Consider the following 17,578-nt stretch of genomic DNA (forward strand, 5'->3'; position numbering starts at 1 on the left):
CCATTAAGGGCCATAGCGGCCTCTCCAAAAGGAGGAGGTTTCTTAACTATTAATACTCTTGGACGGGTAGTTAGTCCGTTAGAGAGAATAGTGGGAACTCCAATTACCGATCTGATATCTAGTTCGCCAAATGAAGCCGTGACCGAGTTTCGACCCTGAGGCAGTGCGCTTAAAGCACTATTTAAATTCTTAATAACTTGTGTAATTGATAATGCACTTATAGTAATGCTTATTTTTTGTATTATTAGATTGTACATAATATTAATGTAGTCAATATCTAATTTTTGTAAATTAATAATAATAATTAAGAAACTGTATAATTTAGTTTTATATTATACTATTTATACTAGTAAATATGGTAAAAGACATGAAACGTTGTTAAATCCTTATAAATCTTTTGTTTCGCTTTTGGACACAGGATTTTCTNTAAAAGACATGAAACGTTGTTAAATCCTTATAAATCTTTTGTTTCGCTTTTGGACACAGGATTTTCTCAAAGTTATGATAAAGACACGAAATGTTAAAGATTTTCTTCAGGTTTTTAATGAAAAAATATTTTGTCAACTTAATTAGGTTTCATTGACGGGAGTCTTTTATATTTGCGCTATAATTATCAATATTGTTCAAATATGAGTCAAATATAAGTTTAATTTAAAGAACATCTGTGAAAATAAAAATTTTTTTTTTATTTGCTAGAATATTTTTAAATATCTTGTAAAGTAATTCATTTTTGTTAACTAAAAAGACTGAACTCGCTATTTAAATTAAATAACATGATAAAATTTTGATTCGTTTATAATATAAACCAAAAATAAATATAAAATATACCGATATATAAAAAATATCTGATTTTGATGTTTCTAGATAATTGTTCTATATTTAATATAATAGCTGAAAATTGAGTTATTTAAACGGTAGGGTTTTTGTGTTACATAAAAATAAATATTATTTAATTTTTCTATATCCTCTAATCAGGTTGATTTATAAAAGAATCAAGTATTTTAAAGTAAGCTTTGACAATTTTAGGCTGATAAATAATTAAAATTGATAAATTAAATAGCTAAAATTGGTATAAATTAAAGTTATTAAATGATTAAATAAAATAATATTGATCAAAAAAATGATTCAAGTAACTTAAAATAATATTATATTATATTTAAAATAAAATATTAAGTAGATAATAATAGTAATTATTGTAAGACACATTTGAAATAAAAATTTACGAGACGAAATGTAAAAAAAAACTACAAGTTAATAAACAGACAGAAAATAATCCAAAAAAGTTAAATTAATTAAACAAATTTTTGGGCTATAAATAAAAATGGCATATGTTCTTACAATTATTAAAAAATTAAACCTATAAAAAAAAAATGCATCCTCTTAAAATGGGTAATACCAACTGTTATAAGTTACTTATTCAACTATGTAGTAGCTTAAGTATAATTTTTTAGTAAATTATATTAAGATAACGCTAAAATAAAATTATTGTTGTTTCCTATACATCAGTAAAATAAAACACAATTCATAGTAGGGAAAATGAGATACACATGATTAACAATAGTTTTGTTATGCACAAGATAATTGATTAAAAAAAAATTAGCTATAAGGATTGTTATTTAGAATGTAGTTTTCATTGAATTTATGATTAATATAAATCAAAAACTTTACAATGCAGTTTATTTACTAAAAAACTATTACTATTTTATCATATCAACTAAAATGTGATATTATGAAAAATAAATTCGAGAATAAAAAAAATGAAATTTATATTTTGGCTGTGTTTAAGTAAAATGATCGATTAATGGTATACTTAATATTTCTGTTATTTTGTTTGGAGGGTCTTCTCCCACAATCTTCTATCGAAGTGTTTAGTGGTCAGTATTTTTAGAATTAATGTTGAACTTTTTTACTCACTAAAGTAATTAAATCTGAAAATTTTTTGTCAACAGTCGTTGAAATTTCCTTCACATCCTCCTAAAAATAATCTGTAGAATCGCTCCTGTCTGTATGATCAACTCCTACTAGACCGATTTTGCTCAACAATACGTCAAAGACCATAAAACGTAATACGATTTCTGAAAAAAGCTATTGCAAACCACTGATAATACTTATTTTTCGGGTGTCCTGCAAACATATTTGGATCTGTAGTTTTAAAATTTATTGCATATAATATCAGCTGATAATTTTTGATAGGTATAGTGCCTTATAATATATTGCAATGTACTCAAAGGTGAAAAAGGAAATTGTTTTATTGCTTTAGAGATAATGGGCTGTATCCATAATTCACGCGGTCGGTTGTCGTCACCGCATATCGGACCACTTTTGCATGGCCACTGTTATTAATTAAAAAATTGCCACGGAACTAACTGCAAACGTCTATCTGGGGTAGTGCTAAAAGATGTAATCATAATCGTTAATACGCAAACCGCTGTCAATGTGATAAATGTATGCCGACTAACTGAATACAGTACCAGTTCACCGCACGTGTAATAATAATAATGTACAACTTTTTATTTTATGATATTCGTACTGAAATATTATTATGCGTGTATAATATAATACATTCGTGGAGAGCATAAAACACATTGGAAATATTACTATTTTTTATTTTCAATTTTTTATTTCCTTTTTTTTATTACGCTTCAATGAATACGAGTCTGGGGAAAATATGCCCTTGTGTCCTGTTCGCACCTACGCCTAGCGTATGTGTGTATCTGTTAACTTCACAGTCGTATACCTCTTGTGGTGCATGTACACCACACGTAATGGAACGATGGCAGTGGTACAGTAATAGATAAGGCACATTGGACATATTTTCCTGTCATTCAGTTATATATCATTGACATTATTTTATATGAGATTCAAGAAAACTTCCAATAAACGAATTCAAAATTCGTAGTTATCAATACCAGTGTAAAATACAAATAAAATCTAATTTTAATTTTTCAAATAAAAAAATTGTATCCCTTCTCCGTGCACTGAATTAAATTGCCACGTAATATACGCATCGAGAATTATTGTAACTTGTCGTGTAATTGCGGAGGATCATTTAAAATAATAATATTATTACAAGCTGAAAGTGCGTGTTTTATTTAATATTCTATTTTTATTAAATTGCCTTCTCTTAAAATTGCTCGTGGCGGAGAAGATGAGAAAAATTTACATGTTTGAGGGGTATATCTTCTAGAGAATTTTCTAGGTATTCTATTTATTGGTGAAAAAAAGATATACCCGTTGAAAATTTAGTTGGCTCGTCTTAAACAAGTGTCACTGAATAATTACATATATGCAAATTATACATATAATAAACAACACGTAACTCAATTATGTATTGTTAGATCACGATTACAAGAATTATTTTCTAGTCTTCGAGTTTCAGTCTTTTAAATCAAACATGAAGAATGCACTTGATGATACATAATTGTGACATGTCTACATATTTCACTTTGGTTTAAATCGAATGATAATATACTATTTCATTTATGCGTTAATATTTTTCAATGAAAATAGATGAATGAAAGGTTAGACGAAGATGAATAGGTAAGGCACAAAAAAATGAATCAAAATGTGTCTTGTCACAGTTGGCGCGATGACGCGTGAAAAGTATTTTTCACTTGGGCTGTGCATCACGACGATGAGCACTCGGTCGTAAGTACAATAATAGTAATGATAATACACACAAATGAGTAAGGTAAGTATAAGATGTATGCCGTAAGTGTGAATAGAAAAATATATTTCGACATTTAAATGGTAATAGAAGTATAAATAATGTTATTATAAAACTACCACCGCACTGCGCGGGGCTATTGAAACGACAGAGCACGACGATTTGTTTTGACTCATTGGGGCACAAGCCATGTCTCTTTGTAGTAAAAAAAAAAAAAAAAATTACAAATAGCACGCATGGCGACTGAACATTGAAAAGGCTCTGGTGAGGAATGTGTCGGCCGTGTGTTTGTTTATCACGCGTGCTTTGCTTAGTATAGGGCAATTTCCTTAAAATGTTAATGTTACACACGCGCTCTCAATTCCCTTCACTTTGGACAATTTAAGCAAGAAACTATAAATAAAGTAAATTATACTACCGGGTAAAAAATTCTCTAAATCATTTGATTGCAGTTGGATTTATTTTATGCTTTTCAGTTTATACAAATTTTATGCCTGTAAGTTATAGGCATAACATTAATAAGGGTTTATTTTTTCTACCCGTGTCTTTAATTTCAATTTATTTAATAATCTTCTATCCAAAGTAGTGTAGAATCGCGTGTATAGGAGTGTAGCATAAATTTATATTTATAAATAGTGTATTTATTTTAATGAAAAATTATTTATGAGCTTTGTTTTATACCTAGAACGAGTAGGAATCTTCTTCGTCTAATATACACAACCATAAAAAGCATGGGCGTATGTTGAAAACATTTTCTGTGGGGGCTTTATAATCCCATATCGTGTTCATGATTTTGGATATTACGAGGACCTGACGGGAAGCTACTTTACCACATTGCTTTATCTCTCCTTTTTCCTAGTAAATAGATTAAAAAATTAATCTATTTGTGGAAATTTCTCTGTGGATGCTAAATCCCCTCAGCTCCCATATAAATTACGCTAATGATGAAAAAGGTATTAGACTAATGTTTTGGCTTAGATTTAATAGTTCAGAATCGTAGTATTTTTAAAGTAAAATTTTTTGTTATTATATTTGAAAAATGAAAATTATTTATAACATGAAATATGATAATCAATAATTTTTTTTCTGTGTTGTATCCTCAGCACTTTATTTTGATATTGATCGTCAGTATTATTTGTCATAATAATCGTAATAATGTATAAATATAATTGTTATTCTCAATGTTTTTAATGCATCTGGTGTGTACTCGGAATATTATGGGCGTTGCTGCAAAATCAAATTTATAGTACAATTATAAAAATAAAAAAAAATATGATTATTCATCATTTGTAGCGTCATCGAAATTAGTAAAAATTTTTTATATTTTACAGGTCATTTGCTATAAAAAAAAACAAATAATATTTATGTACTATTCAGTGTAAAATTGTATACGAAGAAAGAACAAGAAGTTATTTAGACCCCCTCGTGTTAATCAATAAAAAAGCAAAGTAAAAACTAATGTTTATCATAGGTTAATTGTATTTTACGGTTATAATAAAAAGTCATTTGAAATTTTTATTCGTGGAAATTGGCTAGAAAATATCAATTCGTTAAAAAAAAATTATTATAACTGGTAATTCCAAATCTGTTTCAAAAAGAATTTATGAATACTTTGGTATTTGTACTATTTAAAATGTATTCACTAACTTGAATTTTATTTGGAATCAACAAAGTTACTGTGACATTATATTTGGTTACTACTACTCATTACTCTATAAAAAAAAAAAAAATCTAGTACTTATCATTGAAAAAACTGAGGCAATTATGTGAATATACCGATGTTGATAAAATACGAATACTATCAATTGGATAAATTTAAAAAAATAGTTTAAAAATAATTATACTTTTTGTAGGTTCGTTGGTTCTTCTATAACCGTTGTATGCGGCATTGTGTCAACGGAATCTTTTAAAATTTGCTATGACGGCACGACAATGATGCGCTTTCAAATTATGGCGTGGGAGTTCTTCTTTTATTCAATGGATGGTTTTTTGCAATAACAATATCATTAGTATAATGTATGGCTAAAACTATCGTTCTTGGTATTACACATAACTGTACGTAAATTGTTGTTAGTCTGTTCGGAAGTCCGAACAATCACGAAGATATCTACAGCGAAGAGAAATCATAAATACCGTTTATGTTTAAATATGGTGTGTTTGATATCATTGGAGTCACGAAGCGCATATATCCCAATGATGTTTAGACACGCGCATAAACAATAGTCGTGTCACTGTGTGTATGTCGGTCGCCGACACGGTAAGAAATAAGTCAGTTTTACTGCTGCTGTTTATGTTAAACCCTGGCTTGTCATAAATGCAACAAACTTATAGATTACCCGAGTAAATGCCAGAATTGTGTACGACGATTGCAGAAGGAGAAAAGCAAATAATACAATATTACTATAATGCAATAACGGTTGCCAAGCTCGTGTGGAAAACATCCTGTCCGACGAAAAAAATTCGAGTAGTTCTAAGCACTCTATTGCACTAGTAACATAAAAAATAGATTTATTCATATTTTTTACATCATATGGTTCACTAAGAGGTCATTTGCGTGATATTTAACTTCAGGATATGTGGAGGTATTTTTTTCTCTGAAGACTAGATTTTCTCTTAAAGACTTTTATTACTCATCCAATAAATTTCGCATAAAAAATAATGAATTAACTAAACATAAAATCTAAATATATTTAATCTTTCCGTTTCTTCTCATCAACGTGTAAACCATTCATCTGCGATTGAGATAAAATGTCCAGTACAATTATTTAATCATTTCATACGATATTTACCGAAAATATCTATTTGTGTGCAAAGAATTGTGCTCAAATAACAAGCATTACAATTTATCGAATTATAATTTTCATTATTATAGGATACTTAAAAGTGTTTGTAATCTAAGAGGCGCGTTTGTGGATTAGAGGCTTAAATAGCAATTTAAAAGTATTAAGATAGATGTAATACCAGTTGATCATCTAAAACATTCGAATGAGCGCCTGATAGCCAACATTTATCATAATTATAGAGAATCGGAGTAACATGATCTATAATTCCAAGACCCAATTTCAACCGCCCTATTTAATAGTTATCATTTAGATGAAAATAATGTTCTTGGGTCACCACTATAGACAATGCTCTTGTTTTGTCGGAGCCTTCGGGCGAAGGTAGCACGTCGGTTTTATAATAATTCATTAAATGAATAAATGCAATTTGTTATTTTTAACTACTTCATATGCTAGCCGAAGGCGTTAAACGGAAATGACTATAAGAATTTATAATATTAGGGCGCGTCCAATCGATTCACCATTTGTTTTTGCGGATGCTATTTGTACTTATACAAATCATTTTAATTTATCATTATTACAAAAGATTTTTGCGTTTTCATGAGTCATCATATTTCCCTAGTATCAAAGTTTCTTTTACTCCGATTTAAAGCACACGAGTCATCAGCATTAGCTTTCATACCGTACGAGGAACATTTTTTAAATTACGGTTAAATTAGTAATCAGTAAAAATTTATATATTTTTTTATTGTGCTCAAATGTAATTATAAACGATTAATTTAACTGGTTAAGTTTGGCAATGAATGATACGTTTTGTAAAAATTTTAATAAAGTCATCATACGATTGTAATTCGCGTTTCCTAGTTATTTCAAGTGTTTAATACTTTTGTATCACAGAGTATTATTCAACGCAACAATTTTTATTTTTATTAGAGTATGGTTAGTGTTAATGAATAAATAATGTAAATAAAAATAATCGAGTGCTTTAATGTTACAGTTTCTGGCATCTCTATAATTTTTATAGAAGCCCCGCCTGTAACACCGTTTTACTTAGATATTGTCAACTATTATTTAGTTATCAGTTAAAAATATCGAAATCATTACGCTCGAACACTATAAACTAAACACTCGGCGGCTTTGTTACAAAAAAGTAGAATAATAATTGTTTTACTCCGTCCAACCGTTTTCGTTCTGCACAAGTCTGATGTCGAACAATAACCCCCCGCGCCCCTAAATAACACCGTAAACAACGACTTACCGCGTTAAAACTCATAGTTACAATGATAATAACACAAGAAAAACAATAATGTAGGTTTTGCATCGACCTAATGTTTCTGGTTCGAACAGCCAAGAAGTACGCAGGCCACGAACGTGGGCTAAAGCAGCGGTGACTAGTGTCGTCACTTCCTATGCGTTTTAGTGTATGTGTAAGCATATAACGCCCATTTTCTTTGTGTCGCTGATCAGTCCTCGCTATCTTGTTGTTGTGCCCCGTGCCTGTAATAATGCGTATTTACATAAAACGCATTTGCTCCATGTCGTCGTCACATGGTAATTTTGTTATGATAAACCTTTTTCGACCGCAGCGTAGTTTGCCCGTCATTCTATTCAAGACGTTATGTATCATTTCAGTCGTACTCGATAATAATAATAATAATATTCCGTCCCGTGTAATTACAAGTTGGAAATCGCTATTCAATAATTTACATAAACTCAGAGTAACCATTATACAATTTCGCCCGAGTTATCAGATAGAGATTTTCCACCAGATATTCGGTAGCACAAATCATTTAAAATATTTCGAGACTTCATTGACGTGCATTGTAATCATAACTCGATCTGGACTTTCATTTTTTACGCCGTCCAAGTTTCTACTCGGTTTTATCAAAATTAAATACTAACACGTGTACCAATTGATTAATTCGCGGTCGAGTTTAAAGAATCGATAATCGATTACATTCCTGTCTATATCCGTTAATCATGCGAACACAACAATTCTTTTTCAGACTGTTATTTGTAGTAATACAATTGCGACAGTGGTTCTATTTCTACGACTAACGGGGTACGACGATCGGCGCGCACGAGCCATAAATCTCAGTTTCACCGCAACGTTGTGACAACTGCACCGCGATATTAGTTTTTACCTCGGCCGCCGCCGATGCTTCTGCTAATGCCACCGCCGTTCCTACAGCTGGCCGCCATCAATCTTGTGTTCGCGGTATCTCAGGAGAAAATTTTACACGAAACTCCGGACAGTACGGAATTGCGCGTACAGGAATCGTCCGCGACGTTGAAATAAATGACTTACCGCGCAGTGTATTTCTGGTGGTGACTGGCTTATGTATTATTGTACAACCACTGCCATTCACGTTGTTTATAAGAAGCATTCATATGTGTTTTCCCACCAAACGTCATCGAGACACCATAGGAACACGTATTTTTGTACTAAAATCCGGTGGAAAATTTCCCAAGTTCAAAGTACACGTTAAGTGCAAACCCGTTTCCGGTAAAATTAACGCATTTGGATTTCCCCACTGCGTGAAAACATTTTAAAAAACCCATTCTAGAATATTTGACTAAATTAGATGTGTTCGACTTGGCAATCGAAAGCTTAGATTAGACGTGAAAAAAATATACCTCTTGAAAATTCTAAAGGAGAAAATAGATAGCATATCTATCGCTGGCATTTTACTTCGGTTTTGTAATTGTTTATTTATATACGAGCATGTTACGTAAATTCTATTTCGCTGATCATATTTATTTATGAATGAATATCATTTTTTTATTGAATGAAACTTGACAACTTTCACCGGATATCGTTAATTTTAGCGGTTATAAACAAGGTGGTGCCTAACTTTTTACACAAAACTTGTTTTCAATGGCGAATTACTAATGGATATAAAAATAATATTATTAAATGAATAAATTAAAATCAATAGGACTAAACTATCTTATTCCAAGTTATCCAAACAGCGAATATTAACATTTTAAATTCACACTTTATAATTAATAATAAAAACTAGAAACGGCGTGATAAATGATATTTTAGCTGAATTTTTATTTGAATCGAGTTTTTAATCACATTATTTTAACTGCCAGTCACTGTTAACGATTGCGAGTTTATTAGAGTTCCTGTTTTGAAATTATGATGCTTAGTAATTTCAGTACTGTGGAAATCAATCTATTTAGTACTGTCTTCTCGTTTAATACTATTTTCTAAGACTAAACATGTAAACAGACACTTTTTTGCGTTATTAAATAATCACGATAACCGTTTATGAATCACGATTAATTTTTCGTGGGATTATGTTTGTGTCATATTATATTCTGTCGAGAGTGTAATACGCGTATGCATACGAGCTTCTTGTATTGAACAGCTCTAGGTTTGTGGTATTCAATATTTTGATTACTCCGATTTATAAAAAATTACATCATTATCTGGCAATTAGTTCACACTTCGAATCTGAAGCCATAATCGATCTAAAACAATATTACAATTCATTAGGCAAACAAAAGTCTACCCATAAACTAGTACATCCTCGTATAGGCTTTTACGTTTGTATATTGTGTACGTCTAGAGAAGATGCAACTTGGAGATTTATTGCAGGAAAATAGTAGTACGACTTCCAATTGGTTTTTATAATAGCCGACACCGCACGCGATTACCGTTTCTTCGCACGGTAAGAACGTTAAGTATAATGGCCGATGTCGCCGTCTACTCGATCCAAGACAAATTAATCATTTATCACGAGTTAGCTTCGGTAACACAGAGATCGCCCTAATCGATACGGCGGGCGACGACAGGGCGTATGTGAAACTTTTGTGTCGTTTACGGTTAACACGCGGTGATAAATTATCAAGTTGGTACACGGCTGTACAAAGTTTATCAACACAGTATCATTTTTTACCTAGTTTGCATATTTCTGTACCGACGTACTCGACTGTGCGCCTCTAACATTACCGTCTAATGTTTTCACCGAGCAAACCTTATTACGCTCCTGAATATTTTCGCTGATTGATTATAATTAGCGATCAAAGTTGGTGATTCGATAGTTCAACGATATGCGATTCCCGTGCGATTATCATGGGAAAATTGCTCGGAAGGTTTTAATGAGTACGCAGAAGTGTTGTAAAACAAGCAGGAAATCGAATGTAGTATACTTGTTGAATGCTGACACGGATGAATCTTTTTAACAACTAAGTTGGTCGTTTTCTNACTGATATCGATGAATCTTTTTAACAACTAAGTTGGTCGTTTTCTAGAAAGTCTTACTTATTGTCCGAAACTGTTCTCAGATTTTCCGATCTACGACATGAATCGATGTGTCAGAAACAATTAGTGTTTAATTAATGACATCACTGGACATTTTCAATTTTTATCGAGTTCAATTATCAATTGAATATTATACTCTTTGGCGACTTTATTAATTCATAATAAAACGACGTTTTATTTTTGAAAAAAAAATTTCATTCAAATAAAACTTCTAGTAAGATTTTTAAATAGAAAACATTATATATGTTTTGCTCTCGCTCCCATCGACAGGTTATTATGGAGACATGAAAAAAATGGCAAATTATACGGGTATAATTAAACCGTGGTTAGGTAAATCACGCGAAATGATTACGAATCCAGCGGCCGGATGTTAGTCAACACTTGGGTAAAGTCAGTGGCGAATCGAGGCGATGAGGTCACGCGAGAAGGATAAAAAAGTGAATGAATACTACAAGGCGGCCGAATTTTGAGCGTGTACAGTAAAGTGACGGTAAACTCGTCGTCACAAATGTACATTAAAATAAAAAACATCTATAATGATAATGGTTGGACTATTACACACCGTGTAGCCCGTGCCGTCAATGAATGAAACCGGCGGCGCCAAGGCTAGCACGTGGGCGATACGCTGCAACAACTAGTCGGGTGCCCACGCGATTTTATTTTTTGCATTTCGCCGGAAGTCGGCGTCCGCCTAATACCTCCGTGCCGGTACGACGGACAAGTAGTGAAACTATTATCGTGTTGTTTTTTTCTAGTTATTTATACATTTATTTGTTTGACCTGCGAGTAATTAAACCATTGCGCAATTGCCAGATTTGCCGCCGCCCATTTTAGTTTTCATTCATAAAAAACCGCACAGGCGCCTACAGAGGCCCGTGCCCATAATGACCTACTGCTACACACGCGCCAGACAAAATATCTCATCGACGTATTAACGCAAAACTGTTTTTTTTGAAAGTTCAGAGACATTTTTATTCTAATCATTAACGTTACAATTAAATCAGTCCATGAAAAATATTCATGTATTACATTAATGTTTGTTTTAATTTTCTTAAAAGTTTAGAACGCGTGTAGCTAATGTCTAAAGACAAAGTCATATACTTTTATAGTAATAATTGGTCAATTGGGAGGCATACAGTCCCATTGTCCTTCTTGGCTACATCATTAACTTATTATAATCCGGCAGTATTTTTATCTACACGTGTTTAATATACTAAAGATTTATTGTAAAGACATTTAAGTGATCTTCACCTGTGTTGAATTTAGAATTTTTTTTAAGAAACACTCTAAGCATTGGCACAAACAGCAAAATAACACATTTTTGCCATATTTTTATAAAATTACTACTACGAAAAAAATAGAATTTAAACTCATATTAAACGAAAAATAAGTCAATTTTTGAAAATAGCTATATTATCGTAGTCATTCAGAGGTCTGTCAAAATATTAGGGAATCATGATGTATACCTGTATTCAACACCAGGGCCCCGTTTTAAATTTTGGTCAACATTTTTCTTTCAATCACATTTTTCATCAGCTGATTTCTTCAAGCTTAATCGAAATTATGATGATAATCATAAAATGAAGAACATAAAATATCATAAAAATATTAACTATCATTATTAAAATAAAACATTGTTTTTGGATCGACCGTACGTTGACAATACTTGCAGGTTTTGCTCTTTAATATTAAAATTTGCCCATAAGAATGGAGGAAGGCTGTTTCCCCTCCTAAATATCAACTAATTACGGTTCTATTCAATATTGATTTTTAATTAAATTTTTTGTCGTGATTTGATCTATTTTAGAATCTATTTAAATGAAATATACGATTTTTTTGTAAATATTAAAAAAAAATCAAGTTATGTTTCAAATTGCCAACATTTTTTTGTAATAATCAAATAGATACATTTTTCATACTATAAGCAACCAAATATTGTTAAGATGATCTTTGATTGTATTGAAAATCCGTATGGTAATTATGTAAATGAAAATTAACAATTATACATAAATATTTACTCGTGATTAATAAAAATAAATGTTACACGATTTGTCGAATTCGCTTTATATTTAATGGACTTGTACTTTTTTTTTACTGAAAAATTCAAGGTGTTTGTTACATATTTGACACCACCGTTATAAAATAACAAATTTAATATTGTTTTCGTTAATGGCAGACACACGTATAAAACTATTTCCAAATTTCAGTCATTCAATTTAAAAACTTACCATATGGACTAAAATGTAATTTATAATTGACATTCCTCCATTGATTTATACCTTAACTACTCTAAATAAATAAAAATTACAACTTAGTATGTTATATATTAGCTAAGCGTGGAACTCTGTATTCCTAACCCTGAATTTTTTTTTAGATCATCATTACAACAAAAGGTAATTTTTTTTTAACTTAGAGTTAATATTCAAAAAAAAATCTGTTTTAAAAAATCGAGCGTTGAAACAGATTTTTGATATGCAAAAACAAACAATATACTTATAAACAAATATTTATTAATTTATTAATAAATATTTAAAATGATTTATTTTTGGCGTATAAAAATTGTAAATCATTAATAATGGAACATTATTTTATGTTGTACTATTATAATGGTTATTCAATTAACAAATAGTTTGATTTGAAGGTCGCTCATCACTTTATATTGGCGATTGTGTGTAATATTATCTATTGAATAATTTTATGTAGGAATAATGGATAACCGTTCATTAAACATGAAATAGCATAAACTTACATGTATAGGTAATTTATTTCTGCCCACAACTTCTGTTACACTATAACATGCTTTCTGACTTGATGTTTTTTATTTCAAATCATATTTTGTGCTATATATCATACAAATGATACGAGCCAATACATTGTGAATTGCGACCTTGGTAATGTTTGTTAAATCTTGTGGCCGCATTACACTTAATAAACATTTTTTTACTACTGGTTTAGACTATCATATTAGAGCTATTAAATAATTATATATTCTTAATTTTATTCCTTATTTATTTATGTGTACAGTTTCATACTGATGTTTTGAACTACTCTTGGACTGGCTCGTGTTTGGCCTCAGGTACAACATTTCCAGTGGACCTACCAAAACTATATTTAGGAATTTACCACGATGATAAATAATTTCCTGATAATTTTGTAGAAAGTAAATCAGTTGGGCATCCCCTTCCATATTAGGAGGTATGGTAGAGAATAGTAGCTTATAGAATTTGAATCCCTAATATTAAAAAAAATCCAAGGAACCATGAAAATTGCTGGTTAGTAGGGTAAGCCAGGCCGACACTGTTTTGAATCTATTTCAAAATTCATCTATAAGCGACTTAAGTCATTTTCATTGAAAATGGTTTAGTAAGAACATAACGTTTATGTAAACATTTTCTTAATTAGATAATTATCTATTAAATAAGCTAGTAAATTAGGAATTTTGTCTTTGGCGAAATTAAAGTTAACACCTCTATGAGGTATAGAGGATGAACATGAGAAAACCTTTAGGATTGAAAAATTAAGAGTAACATCGAACTAAAAAAAAAGTAATAAAAAAATTATAATATTATTTTTATTTTTCGATTAACTAAGTGGTTCATTATAAGTGAATCGCCCAATATATATATACATTTTAATTTTCTTAATTTTTATCCCTTAAACCTTATAATGGTGTGAACTTTATTTTTCCAAATAGCAACAAACATAATTAGATAGATTATTTGATAGGTAAGATTTACTTAAGAAATGGTTGGAGTATAATAACTTTTGGACCAATATTTCAGACGTTTTTAACATATTTAAACCTAGGTGGTAGGAGGTTGGCTGAGAAATGTCTAGATATACAAATAGTGTGTGTATTTTATACGATCAACGTACTTGAAACGACAGACGTCTATAAACCTTAATTTTGATAATTAAAGCTAAATGACAAAATTGTATGCAGACATAAAAATACCAATAATTAGTAAAAACCAGTATCCAGTTATAAACTGGTACCATAAGTTAGCATTTGTCGTACAAAAGGACAAAAATCTTAATATAACGAATATGATATTCTGCGCGACGCACTTGAGCTTGAATTTTGCGCGCGTTCACTAGGTTGTATTACTACACTCATCCCTTTCATTACTTGGTTGTTAAATGGCCAATTTTCACGTGGCCTGCCGGTCGACCTTGCATAGTGTAAAACGTACTATTATAGTAAATAGGATATATAAGTGAAGTTTTTTGTTGATGTGCTATGAAAATGTAAAATTTTTTTATTAACTACAAAAATTTACATTGTAAATTGTTAAAGATTCTAATAATACTTTGTTATATTATTGGATTATTGTATTTAAACCTGCAGGTAATAATATTATATTTTGTTTTGTTTTTATACACTACACGGTTGATTTAATTAAATGTTTAAGTCACACGAATGACAATAAAATATCGCAAAATATAAATAGATATCGTAATTTTTTGGGAGATTATCACCATTTACGGGGAATGACACAATTTTTTTAATTTTTGAGGGTTTTATCTTCAACTATATACGATTTGTGATCTTTTAACGTATTGTTGAGAAAAATCGGTCTAGTGAGAGCTGACAAAAAGTAGTGACAGACACAAAAAAAAAAAAATAAATAAATACATCATGGTAAAATTAATACCTTCTCAGCTTCCCACCGAAGCTAAAAATAAATATAAATATAAAATTGACGAATAAATTAATTTAATTTATTTAAACCTAACTCTTCATAGTAAACTTTTATAAAATTATTAGAAAATACAATAAGTTCGTCACAAGCAGATGAAAAATTGTCGGTACTTATTGACTCAGGTATGTCAATATTTAACACAAAATTTTGTAATAGACATTGTTTTTCATACGTTACAGGTAATGAAGAGTTACTCGATTGGCTATATTTTACAGCTCTTAAGAAGTTATTAACGCATATTCTTGGGTAAAATTGCAATATTTTCTGTTTACTGAGATCACTTTTGCTATCCAAAACATGAATCGAATAATTTCCAGAATTTATTTCGTCAAGTAATCTTGTTATTAAATTACACAAACATTTTATATTCGAATTAATGTTGTTATAAAAATAATCTCCCATTAGTTCATTTAAAGAAATCAATGTTTTATACATTATATTAAACATTCTAGTTGTCTTATGAATTGTATCAAAAATTTGACGCACCAAGTTTGTATATACTGCAACATTAGGTTTTATATTTACCGTTTTAATAAAATCTAATAGAGAAATTACATAGTCGCAATACTTAAACAGTATTTCTGTATAAATGCACTTGATAACTCTTAATATATGTTCTTTTTTACAATGAAAATTTGTTTTGTCTGCCGGGTGTCTAAGAATACGTTCTACGCTTATAAGTTGACCATTAAATATAATACTCATATGTTTCAACGAATTCCATCCACTTTCTCTAGTGATTTTGTTTATTTGTTCGATTACCTGATTTTGACTAGTATTTTTATATATATGAACTGGATGTTTGAAACTACAAAAAAATATATGCAATGTGATTTATTAAGTATACTTCCTCTAATTTTTTCTAAAATTTTGAATTCTAATTAGGTTAGGGGATTTAAACTCTCATATAGCGTATAAACGTTATGAAGAACATTTTTTTTTGTTTGTAAAAAATAAATAGGTAAAGTGAATAATGTTGATTTCTGTTTTAAAATTATATTTTCAGTACAAGTATAATTATACAGTTGATAGCTTTAGGAAGACACAATATTGGGGAAACTCAGAAATTCAGATTTGTTCTTCAAGTTAGTGTGCCAAATAACACTAATAAGATATAAATAATAGATTTGGATTTATTCTATTCTCAACCATATCTCTTTAAATCTCTTTAAATGATAAAGAATTTTTTAAATGGTAGTACAAGAAAAAATAGAATAAATTTGAACGCATTTAAATGCGTTAATTGATGCGTTAATTATTACTCTAAAATAATATCAAATAGATTTTCTTACCCTTGCTCAATTGGTTCTATAACTTGTTCAAATCCAAGATTTTTGTAGAAATTTTTAGAAATTTCATTATAATATATTTTAAGCCATTCACTTAAATATTGATTCAATTCAATATTTTTATTTTGTTGTGCTTTATAGTCTTTTAGATTCTCTTCAAGTAAGCAATTTGGTTTATGATTGTAAATGTATGTACTATTTTTCACTTTAATATTTTGGTAGATATCATGAACTTTTCCTTCGATAAAACTTTGCACTTCCAAAATAACCTCACAAGCCATTTTTTTTGTGCTTGAATCGTTTGAATTAATAAAAATCTGTGAATTTTGTTGACTTTTTAATGTTGCATATTCTACAAAAGTATAAATTTCATCTACTATTGGTATAGAGAATGTTGTTTTCAATTTCGCTAATAATTTAAAATCAATGTTGCTAAGATAGTNGTTTTCAATTTCGCTAATAATTTAAAATCAATGTTGCTAAGATAGTTCATTACATTGTATAACTGTTCAAACATAGTTTTCGAATTTTTCACAACACTTTGAAGTAAAAATGCACAACGTAATAAATTATCTTCCTGATTGAAGCTGTAATATTCTTGACATTGGTTAGCTATAATGCTAATATGATCAATAAATGTTTTGATGACTTCTGCGTACGTGAAATTCAATGTGTCAATTACGGCATCGAATTTTTTTGATATTGTTATAGGACTCTTTTTACAAATAATTTCCTTAATATTACAGCCTTTCTCTGTAGAAGACTTAACTTCTAAATACTGCATATAATCCCATCCAACTTGTTCACTTATATGATCCATTACTTCTGAATAATACTTCTCATATGTTTTTGGCTTTATTCTACAA

General features: G+C 29.9%; 1 protein-coding gene across 1 annotated transcript; it reads right to left on the reverse strand.

Moving 5' to 3' along the window:
- Window positions 1-15,420: 15,420 nt before the first annotated feature.
- On the reverse strand, window positions 15,421-17,532 carry LOC126909322 (uncharacterized). Its single transcript, XM_050691734.1, has 3 exons — window positions 17,219-17,532; window positions 16,716-17,168; window positions 15,421-16,231 (listed from the first exon to the last, which is right to left on the reverse strand). Exons 1-3 carry the CDS (start codon window positions 17,530-17,532, stop codon window positions 15,433-15,435), a joined length of 1,566 nt encoding a protein of 521 aa, XP_050547691.1. The 3' UTR covers window positions 15,421-15,432.
- Between the last annotated feature and the right edge of the window lie 46 nt (window positions 17,533-17,578).

The sequence above is a fragment of the Daktulosphaira vitifoliae genome, unplaced genomic scaffold (genome assembly GCF_025091365.1).
Source record: "Daktulosphaira vitifoliae isolate Bord-2020 unplaced genomic scaffold, ASM2509136v1 Scaffold_264, whole genome shotgun sequence".
NCBI lineage: Eukaryota > Metazoa > Arthropoda > Insecta > Hemiptera > Phylloxeridae > Daktulosphaira > Daktulosphaira vitifoliae.